The 11,417-nt window shown below is 39.0% G+C and overlaps 1 protein-coding gene across 6 annotated transcripts; it reads left to right on the top strand.

Annotated features, from left to right (window-relative positions):
- On the top strand, positions 1 to 9,932 carry LOC111148715 (G protein-coupled receptor 65). Of its 6 annotated transcripts, none has more exons than XM_022505518.1 (4): positions 1 to 183; positions 446 to 531; positions 6,520 to 6,662; positions 8,265 to 9,932. In XM_022505518.1, the coding sequence occupies exon 4, from the start codon at positions 8,720 to 8,722 to the stop codon at positions 9,740 to 9,742; it is 1,023 nt and encodes a 340-aa protein (XP_022361226.1). In that variant the 5' UTR covers positions 1 to 183; positions 446 to 531; positions 6,520 to 6,662; positions 8,265 to 8,719; the 3' UTR covers positions 9,743 to 9,932. The 6 variants fall into 6 exon arrangements, with proteins under 6 accessions (XP_022361226.1, XP_022361225.1, XP_022361227.1 ...); XM_022505515.1 differs by having other exon boundaries at positions 150 to 183; positions 446 to 615; positions 8,265 to 9,916; XM_022505517.1 differs by lacking the exon at positions 446 to 531 and having other exon boundaries at positions 106 to 183; positions 8,183 to 9,916.
- Positions 9,933 to 11,417: the final 1,485 nt, after the last annotated feature.

The raw sequence follows: 11,417 nt of genomic DNA, 5'->3' as shown, positions 1-11,417 counted from the left end.
ATTTAAGAGACTTCTTTTGTTCAAACTTGGATAATGTAAATCTTCATTAAGAGGCTGCTTCCTCTTTAGTGATGAAATATGAATGCAATTTCCTGTCCCCTCGCTAGGGTTAGTTTCTCATCTCGGTGCAAGCAGATCTATCCAGCTCCTCGGTGGACAAGAGTGTCACCCCAAGAAACATGGGTAAGTGTAAGATTAAACAATAAAATAAGATTTTTATTAGATAACATACTTTGACATGATCATTAGTAATGTTCACAACCCTTTAATTGAATTTAGGCTAATGAATGCGATGAAGCAGAACTTTATGAGAGAGAGAAATGAGATTGACACGTGGTTTCCTCTTCTTTGGGCAGTGGTAAAAGGATGTCAAAATTGCTGTTTAGAAATAGGTAAATCTACCGAAATACAAGAGTGGAATATTTATGCTTCATTCTCTTTTCAGGAAGCATCATATTGGCAAACTGAATTAAGGGTTTGTGAAGCAGTCTACCAGCTCCCAGCTGTAGAGCCATCCCGTACCATTTCCTGGTTGGTACGATGGGCTTGTGATACTTTCTATGTCATCAGAAATAATGTGAAATTTGGAAATAGGATTTCCACTGTTAATAAGTAGTAAGTCATAATTCTTACTTAACAAGTGGCTATCAGTATCTGGCACAAAATAGTCTTAATAAGCAGCTATTAAACCAATCAATGAAGGTCAGGAAGTGTTTCCTATAACGTGTAGAAAAACATTGTCATCAATGATTTGTACTATTTGAGGAGCTAGTTAATAATAGATATATTTTAATACACTGGGGATTATCTCCTTCTGGAATTTGGTAAAAATTGAAGTCAAAATTAGAAACTTATCCAAATTTCTCAGCACTGGTTCTAAAAACAGTTTTGTCAAAATTGTATTAAAGTAGTAAAATGATATCTGAAAAGAGGTATAAATAATAAGAACCATGTATTCCATTAAAATCTCAGAAGCAGGGCACCTGGGTGGCTCAGTGGGTTAATCCTCTGCCTTTGGCTCAGGTCATGATCCCAGGTTCCAGGGATAGAGCCCTGCATCGGGCTCTCTGCTCAGCAGGGAGCCTGCTTCCCCCTCTCCCTCTGCCTGCCTCTCTGCCTACTTGTGACCTCTCCCTCTCTGTGTCAAATAAATAAATAAAATCTTTTAAAAAATAAAATAAAATCTCAGAAGAAAAAAAAAATCTCAGATTCACCCACATTAATTCAACAACTATTATCTGCAGAGCTTGGTATAATATTTGAAACGTTGCTATACAAATTATACTCTGAGTGCTCCTGGTGTCTCTACTATGCTCTAGGCAGATGACAAAAGATGACCTCCACTCAGGACATGTTGGGGACAGCACAAGGACACCCACAGACTAGCAGTGGGTCATTCAAACAGTACTATCATCTAATACATAATGAAGGTCTCCCATGTTCCAGGAACGTTATGTGTGTTCTCATTTTATTGTCACAATAACTCTATAAAGTGGGTGTTAATCTTACCTATGAAGATTGAAACTTAGAGAAAAAGCACCAGGGTCATAAATCCCCCAAGGGCTGTGTGAGAGCCTTTCAAAAAGTCTCCAGAGCCACACGCCAAACAAGAGCCCCATAACCACTGCTTCTGTTAACCCACAGAGAAGACACTCTGATTCTGCTTCATCAATCTATTTTATCTTGTGGTGGTTTTAGTCAAAGCGGAAACATTTTTACAGAGGAAGAAACTCAGTCTATTGAGAATTTTACAAATCCTCCTAAAATTATGTTTGCCATTTATCCATCTTTTTTCTTCCTTAAGAGAAAAGATGAATACTTCTTCAGATGAATAGAGAAAGAAGGGGCACCCACTGCCAGTCCTCTCCCACCCCTGCCCTGACCTCTCAATCCTGGTCCCAAGGAAGGATGTTTTCATGGTGGAGGTGTTCTTCCCAGACAAATGAGCCTAGTGATAGGTGGGACCCTGTGCAACCATCAGAGCAGAGTTCCATCCTCCGTCACTCAGACTTTTTTCTAGTGTCATTTTCCTTCTGCACTTTTATCCTTTAGGTCTCTTTAATGAGGATTTTGGGGGTCAATTTTCTCAGTGGTGGTTTATCTTAAATTGTCCTTAATTTTGCTCTGGATTTGACATTTGGTTCTGTCATGTATATAATTATAGGATGACATAAATTTTCACGGCCATTTGGAAATATCAACCCATGGTCTCCTGGTCTCGGTTATTACTACTGTGAAGTCCTTTGTCACTTTACAGTTCATTCTTTGTAGGTACTCCATTTTTTCTCTCTGGTCATTTTTTCTTTGTCTTGAATCAGCAGCTTCATTGCAGTGTGTCTAAGCAGATGTCGATTTCCATCTTTGTTTTTAATCCTTGTTGGGATTTGCTGGGTTTCATAAATCTGAGGATTCCATGTCCTTCATCAGTCCTAGACAGCTGTCAGTCATTATCTTTGCAGACATTCCCTATTTTCTCTTTTCTGTCCCTTATGGAATTCCAGTTAAATATATGCAGACGTGTTTGCTTTATTCTTCATGGCTTTTTGTTTTTTCCCATGTCTTTAACACTCTGATAATTTATTATTTCCTTAGATCTGCCTTGCAGTATATTAATTTCCTCTTCAGCTAAAGCTCATCAGTGGGTTAGTCCCTGTGTTGATTTTTTAAAATTTAAATTATTGCATATTTTATTTTTGGAAAATTTATTTCGATCTTATTAAAAATATGACAATTCATCTTTTGTAGTCTCTTGTTCCTTGCTCAGGAGTTTAAATTCTTTCCTTTATTTCTTATTTTTTCAAAGGTTTTTTTGTATTTATTTGAGAGAGAGAGAGAGAGAGAGGGAGAAGGAATGAGAAGGGTGGGAAGGGTCAGAAGCAGCGGGAGAAGCAGGCTCCCTGCTGAGCAGGGCGCGATCCCAGTACCCTGGAGCAACCTGAGCTACAGCAGATGCTTGACCGACTGAGCCACCCAGGCGCCCTTCCTTTATTTCTTATTAACATAATTATTTTGTGCTGTAAATCTATTAATTTTATTCTAAAGCTTTTGTGGATCTGCTACTCACTTTCCTCATTTTTGATAACTCTCAGGCATAGTGGTTAATGTATGTGTATGTGTGTGTGTGTGTGTGTGTGTGTGTGTTTTCATGAGCTCATATTTGTTAAAACTTTTATCTGAGGGGATTCTTTTTTATTTAATATTTTCTACTGAAATAGAGTTGACACACAATATTACATTATTTTCAGGTGGACAGCATAGTGATTCGATAACTCTAGACCTTACTCTATGCTCACCACAAGCGCAGCTGCCCTCTGTCACCACCACACAACACTCTCACAGTAACACTAGCTCTGGTCTCTATGCTGTACCATTCATCCCCGTGACTTACTCATTCCACAACTGGAAACCTGTGTTTCTCACTCCCCTTCACCCAGCTTGCTCACCCTTGTGCCCCCTCCCTTCTGGCAACCACCCATTCCTTCTGAGAGAGTTCTTTGAAGCCTAGGTGGAGAGAAGGTCCCTCAAGTGATGATTCCTATTTACTTTTTCCAGGTGCCTAGGATATTTGTCTTTTCATATAGCAAACTCTCATTTTTGGTGAATTCACTTTCATCTTGCTTAAATGATTTATGGTTTGCTTTGGTTTCCATGAATTATGTTTATATATGAGAAAAGAAGTAAAATGGTATCAGTTCTTAAGAAGGTCTGTGTGCTCCGCTGCAGGTAATATAGATGCTGTTTGGCTCTCAAGATTCTTTCAAGCTCATCGCACAGAGCCTTTGATTCCACTTTCTAACTTTTAATTGCAGGATAACAATACATGCAGAAACATGCACGTGTCCTAAGTGTACAGCTTGATGAATGTCTACAAACTGAACACGTTCATGGAATTAACACTCAGAACAAAACCAGAACATGGCAAATTCTCAGAAGTCCCCCTCATGCCCTCTTCCAGTCATTACCCGGCCGCTCCCCCAAGGCAAACGCTACCTAACTTCTTCTTTTTTTTTTCCTGACATTTAAATGTTTACTGTGATACTCCACAACCAAATCAAACAAGGGTTTGTCCACCTAATGTGCAGCAAGCCAATTAAAACTGTCATGGAGCTTCTGCAGTGAAGAAAGGTAGGCTAGGTATTGGTGTGGTACCACCCAGGAGAATGGAAAGCTCATTCTCTAGAGTCCTGAACTGCCCGATGGCTTGCAACTGAGGGCTCTGAAGGGCAAAATTTGGGGCAAGGGTCTTTGAGGAAGCAGACATCACTGAGTGGAGGCCCATGAGATCATGCTACCAAAGGTCTCCTGAGAAGGCAGATGCTGTTTTTGTTTTTGTTTTTTATAAGAATTTATTAATTTATTTAGAAGAGAGAGAGTGTGTGAGCAGTGGGGGGCAGGGGAAAGAAAGGGAGAAGGAGAAGCAGCCTCCCTGTTGAGCAGGGACCCCAGTGTGGAGCTTGATCCCAGGACCCTGAGATCATGACATGAGCTGAAGGCAGATGCTTAACCACTGAGCCACCCAGGCACCCCAAAGGTGGACACTATTGAGAGGAGGCCCATGAGGTCATGTTAATAGGTACTCAGATCCTGCTCCAGCTGGCCTCCTGAAGTTCTTTTCCATCTCAGGAGACTTAGATTCGGAAAAATATCTTTAATTCTTCTGTTACAGATTTCATTAGGTACATGTAGTACTTATATCTTTAAAGTAGTGCCGATTAACTACGTGTAAGCCAGTGGGATTGCATTCCTACAGGTTCTCTGGCCAGTCCAGCCATGCCTGCAAGTGGTATAACCTCTAGAGTTCTTTTTTTTTTTTTTTAAGATTTTATATATTTACTTCAGAGAGAGAATGAGTGAGAGAGAGAGGGAGAGGAAGTGCGTGAGCGAGGGAGGGGCAAGGGAGAGGGAGAAGCAAACTCCCCACTGAGCAGCAGAAATAGACTCCCAGCTGAGCAGTGAGCCTGATGGGGGTTTGATCCCAGGGCCCTGAGCCACCCAGGCACCCTTCTAGGGTTCGCTCTTGCATCTGAACTGACAAGACAGATGCGGACTTCACCTCCACATGATTTTTGCAATCATGCACACATATCATGTTACATATACATCAATCTCAATCGGTCTTCACTACGTTTTCTTCCTTACCACATTATGAGTGCTGAAAGATACTTAATTTCAGCTTTGAAATAATTCACAGAGGATTCCCAAACTCAACAAAATAGATCCTTCGAAGCTCAGCTTCATGACTCTTAAGAACTGGGAGATTGTTTTGAGTGTGGTAGCAGGATAAATGTTCCTTTTAGCCATCTAGTTCTCAAATCAAGTGCAGGAAAAATTAGAGCCTGTCTAAGTAAATCCAATACATTATCCATTATAGAAAAGGAATCCGTGGGCACATAACAACACATTGTTACTAAGTGGGAGGACACGATGTGAGATGATGATTTTTACAAGTTTATTTGAAGCCTGTTTAGTCTAACAGACAACGTGAAAGTGATGTGTTCTAGAAAACCTGTGGTCATCTTCTATCCAATTTACAGAAATGATTATTCACAAATTATTTTCTTTAATTAGATCTGTTATTATGGCGAGAAGACTTGTATTAATCTATTGGTGCTACTATTTTAGTGGAAAATAGAAAATAATTATTTTCTTTCTCAACAAAGCTGGTCTACTTTGCTACAAAAACACCTCAGCTTTCGAAGGCATTTTTTTTTTTCTAAAGATTTTATTTATTTATTTGACAGAGAGAGAGAGATCACAAGTAGGCAGACAGGCAGGCAGAGGGAGGAGGGGAAGCAGGCTCCCCGCTGAGCAGAAAGCCCAATGCAGAACTCGATCCCAGGACCCTGAGATCATGACCTGAGCCGAAGGCAGCGACTTAACCCACTGAGCCACCCAGGCGCCCTTTCTAAGGCATTTTTATGTAAAAAGCAGAAAGCAAAATAGTTAACAGCCAAGAAGCTTTATTTAGCATTCCAACCTAGGATCGTGGCCAAGTTCCACCCATGATTAAATACGTATTTCCAGGTAATGGCTTAATATGTGGCTCAATTCTTTATTTGTAATACAAGGATATAATAAATGGCCCAGAACAGTAACACCTAAGTTATAACAAATATGCATGCCATTTTAAAGGGTGCCTAGCACATAGAAAGCCTTTAATAAATGGACCACTGCTCTGATTTCTGACAGAGTAGATTAACTTTACCTACTTTTTAATCACTAGTAGATATTCTTTTGTGTCTGCTTTTTTCCATCACTCTGCAACTATGTTTCCGAGCTTCAACTGTGTTATTGTACGCAGCAATAATTTGTTCGTTTTCAGTGATTAATCAATAATTGATTGATCAATAGATTTCAATTGTGTTAATATACATTTATCTATTTACTGATCTATTTACTTCTCTATTCTGCTGCAAGTGCTCATTCCACTTGGGGAATGCTACAAATAAGGTTACTGTGAACATTCTTATTCTACCCCACGTCTTTTAGTAAACACATGTATGTATTTCTGTTGACCAGATACCTGGAAATGGAATTGCTGAACCACACGGTATATGTAAATGTCAAAACAATTTTCCAACCACCAGTAAATAAGAGTCCCAGACACATTACAGCCTCACCACAACTTGGTAACTTCTGCCTTTTTCATTTTATTCATTCAGGTGGGTGTCATTGTGGTTTTCGTTTGTATTTCCTTGATGACTGACAAAGTTGAGCACATAGATCCAGCACGAATTCCTGTGCAGATCACAGGACCAAACTAAGAGTGTAGACTCAGGCCCCGTTCCCAAGAGAGGACCAGCCAGAGGCCATGAATCCTCAGGGATTTTTCATCTTGGCTCCTCACAGAAACACAGCAAGACAGGGAACTTGCCAGCTCTCCCCACCATCTGCAAGAAGCTTTCCAGTTTGTTGTTTCCTATGTTTAATTTCTAGTTCACCTCTTGCGTGAGGACAGAGGCTCCAGCACCCCCACACGTGTGCTATGGTGAGAACAACTTCCTGCCTGCACACGTCTGCCTCTAGCTTCTCTGCATTAGAGACTCTAGTCACACCTTCCAACTCACACAGACCTCCAGGACGTCCAGAGTTTTCTGCTCACGTACCTTCCTGATCTTAGCTCCCACTTCCTTTTTCTCCATCCCAACATTTTTTCCTCTCTGGAAGCTTACCTATTGATTCAAAAGTTGTTTTTTCACAGTTTGTTCATATTTCTAGGTGTAGTACAACAAGAAGATTTGGAGGAATTTAGGTCTTTACTTTAAAACTGACATATAAATAGGTACTCTGAATGTGGTTTTTTCTGTACCAGAATCCTGTGGCTTGTGGTGGCAAGGCCTCTGTTGTGCTCAGGGCTCATTCATACTTGGAAAGGGGTGGTTTTTGTGTCCTCAGGCACATAACAAGAAGGCAAATCTTTCTTTCCCTGCACAGTGACTCTACAGAGTGTAATCTCCCCACCACATAAGTCATCCAACGCAGGAATAGGCCTCTCTGGCAAAGAAATAGAGACTAAAGTAGTTCTCTACTCCACTATGAAAAGAAGAATGGGGTCTCTGTTCCCATGTGAATCTATAATAGCAGACCTTTAAAAAATTAAGCTAATAAACAATCAGTGACAAAGGTAGACACTGATGGTGAAAAGATTTTGCCCAGAATTAAGAACATTCTGCCCTCTCTTTCACAAAAGTACAGGAAAGATAAAATGCCCATGAAGGAAGCAGTGGGAAAGCAAAAGAGGCAGTGTTGTCTAATGATTTATTAACTTTCATCAAGCCGCTATATTTTACAATATTTCAGTTTATTAAATTTCTTGTGACTCTATTTTCTTGACTAATGAGCTGATAGTGAAAGTGCCTCATACCTAGATTGCATACAAAATGAAACATTTGAAATTGTGTAACTATATGAACTGTACAGTTCATATAACTCAAAAGCATTTACTGATTATAAACAAATCATTACATCTGCCATTTTTATTAGCTCCGAAAATGTTGTAACTTCAGTTTTGTGATCGTGTCCAGTGAGAAATAGAATTCCCTCTCATCTATCACCCTGTGGATAATTCTTATTTGAAATAGAGAAAAATGTCTCAGCTTGATTTTATTTACTGAAGTCAATTAAATAATTTACCTTTTTAAACACCTTCATTGTCATTTAATACATTTTTGATATCTCCAAGAAATGAAATAAAAGAAGATTGTTTCAAAAGCATGAGGCACCCGCTAAACACCTAAGCTATTCGAGTTCATCTTTCGTTACAGAAACAAAGGCATGTTAAAAACAGATGTCAATCTCTGTGAAAACAAAGCCTTCTATATTCATGTGTGCACCAATCTCCCGAGTTTTGTGAAGGAAAACAAAATGAGGACGACACTCTGCCAATGCTGAGGGATGGCCCGGTCGGTCGCTGGGGTTCTTCATCATCATCCTGTGATAATAAGAACATGGACTTCTGCTCATTAAAATTTACTGACCATTGTGGCTAATCGCCAGGAGGCTGGATTCTGGCCTCCAACTATTGATATCTTTGTGAAAATTGATCTACATCCACCTTTTAAAAGCACCAATGATAGAATCAGAACTTTTGAAAGCAAAGAAAAATGGACACATATTCGTAAAAAAGAAGGAGATGCTGAAAGCAAACTGGAAGGAGGCAAGACTTACCTTGCTGTGTACCTTCTAAGAACAAATGCAATTGCCACCTTAATACGAGAAAATGAACAGCACGTGTATTGAAGAACAGCACGACCTCGATCACTATCTGTTTCCAATTGTTTACATCTTTGTGGTCATAGTCAGCGTCCCAGCCAACATCGGATCTCTATGTGTGTCTTTTCTGCAAGCAAAGAAGGAGAATGAGCTAGGAATTTACCTCTTCAGTTTATCACTCTCAGATCTGCTCTACACATTGACTCTCCCTCTATGGATTGATTACACTTGGAATAATGACAACTGGACCTTTTCTCCTGCCTTGTGCAAGGGGAGCGCTTTCTTCATGTACATGAACTTCTACAGCAGCACGGCCTTCCTCACCTGCATCGCCGTTGATCGGTACTTAGCAGTGGTCTACCCTTTGAGGTTTTCTTTTCTAAGGACAAGAAGATTTGCCTTCATGGTCAGCCTATCCATCTGGGTATTGGAAACCTTGTTCAATGGTATCATTCTGTGGGAAGATGAAACCACTATAGAATATTGTGATGCCAAAAAGTCTAATTTTACTTTGTGCTATGACAAGTACCCCCTGGAGAAGTGGCAAATCTGCTTCAACTTCTTTAGGACATGTACAGGCTATGCAATACCCTTGGTTATCATCATGATTTGCAACCAGAAGGTCTACCAAGCCGTGCAGCATAACCAAGCCACTGAAAACAGTGAAAAGAAGAGAATCATAAAACTTCTTGTTAGCATCACACTGACTTTTATCTTGTGTTTTACTCCCTTTCATGTGATGCTGCTGATTCGCAGCATCTTAGAGCACGATGGGAGCTTCGGTAAACTCACCTTTAACCACAAGTCTGGGAAGCAGACTTACAAAATGTACAGAATCACGGTTGCATTAACAAGTTTAAACTGTGTTGCAGATCCCATTCTGTACTGTTTTGTCACTGAAACGGGAAGATCTGATATGTGGAGTATATTAAAGTTCTGTACTGGGAAGCTTAATAACCCAAAAGCACAAAGAAAAAGCATACTTTATATGTCTACAAGAGACACCACGGAATTAGAAATCCTGAAATAGAAGCAAAGACTTTTTTTAAGGTACACAGTATCATAACATCAAGGTTACATTTTGAGGAGGAAATTAAGCATGGGAGGGGACAAAGTGTTCCAACTGAATATTTTAATCCTCTTCAATGGAAATCTTTTGGAAGTGTACTGTATGGGTCCCTTTTATTAAATTGAATATTGAATAAAATTCAATAATATTTAAAAAATTCAATAGTATTTTAGTGACTCAAGATCATTATTATCAATAGCAATTGGTTTGTTTTGTTTTGTTTTATCTATGCTGTAACCTTTCAGAGGTTATTAGATGTATGGAAATCTGTGCCCTTAATTCAGTGAGCTTTGTGTCCAGTTTTCATGATTTTTGTCACTCTTTCAATAGATTTCAGACCACCAACTATCACTTTTCCCAACTGTATGTAACTGTCTCCAGCAACCCCAACTACTAAATACTGCTTCTAATCTTCTCATTAGGTCAAATACTTATTGAGTCCTTCTATGTACTAGGCTTTGTGTTAAGTACTGGGGTTACAAAAGAAATGGTCTCATGAAGCCTTATGAAGCTTATGTCAGTTTGGAAACCTAGTCATTGAGCTTGTAAGACTTTTTACTGAAGAAAAGCAAATAGGAGTCTGAAGGCCTCTTCCGTAATACAAAGCTATGGGCTACGTGTACACTCTTTCGGCTGCTCAGAGGTCTTCTTCATTTCTTTAAAATCATAATTTTAAAAAAATTTACATTTGAGTACAACATAGCTGAAATTACTAGAAAGTTAATGTCTACACAAAAAGACATAGACACCAAAGGCACTTATTCCTTTAAATCTTACAGTCAGGGACTCTTTTTGGACTTAGAATATTTAGAGAATCTTGATAAAATATATTCTTTTATGTTTATGTTTTCTTGTTGTGGAAATTACCCTGCCTAGTTTTAGGTAGGAATTACTTAAGCAAACTTTTTATGAACCAAAGTATTTTTCCAGATTTTTAAGGATTTTTTTTTTTTTTAATCCTACACTACTCCTTCTCTCGTTCTTTCTCTTTCCTGTTTCCTCTCTGGTCCTTCTCCCCCTCCTTACAAAATGATCTGATAATAAATGTCTTGGTCCCATTTAGTGTCCTCACCTTAGAAAACAAACATCCTGGGAACAAGAAAGACTATCTTTTCAATAGTAAAATCAGTGAGTACACAAATGGACTACATTTTCTATTAAGGTGTTCTGTGATGGTTCAGGTACACAAAAGAAAACCACCTCACTTTGAGGTCACTTGTGTATTCTCTGTTCTTTGTATTTTTCTGATCATAAAGTTTCTGGAGAATTAATAGATTCTGTCTGGTCACACAGATACATCTACATATGCTTAAAAGCTAAATATACACCATTAAAATGAAGAGTAATTAAAATAGTTTAGCTGTTTGATTAATTATTGATAAATTATTGGCAGCCTATAAGTTGAATGCTTATAAAACTAAGAGTTCCACAAACAATTTTGCCCATATCTAGAAACTCTGATGTTGATTGAGTGTCTTGTCCAAGATCACACAGTTAGTTGGAAACAAAGCCAGGCTTGAACTCCCAAATCACTTCCCTCCAGAGTTGCTTTTCCTCCTTTATGTTTATTTGTTTTAACATTTCTACCATTTCTTTCTTTAGAGATGCAAAAGGTCTACATGCATGAAGAATTGTT

Source organism: Enhydra lutris, unplaced genomic scaffold (assembly GCF_002288905.1).
Source record: "Enhydra lutris kenyoni isolate GAN:26980312 unplaced genomic scaffold, ASM228890v2 scaffoldscaffold20, whole genome shotgun sequence".
In the NCBI taxonomy this organism is placed as follows: domain Eukaryota; kingdom Metazoa; phylum Chordata; class Mammalia; order Carnivora; family Mustelidae; genus Enhydra; species Enhydra lutris.
This window is presented reverse-complemented; position numbering and strand designations above follow the sequence as displayed.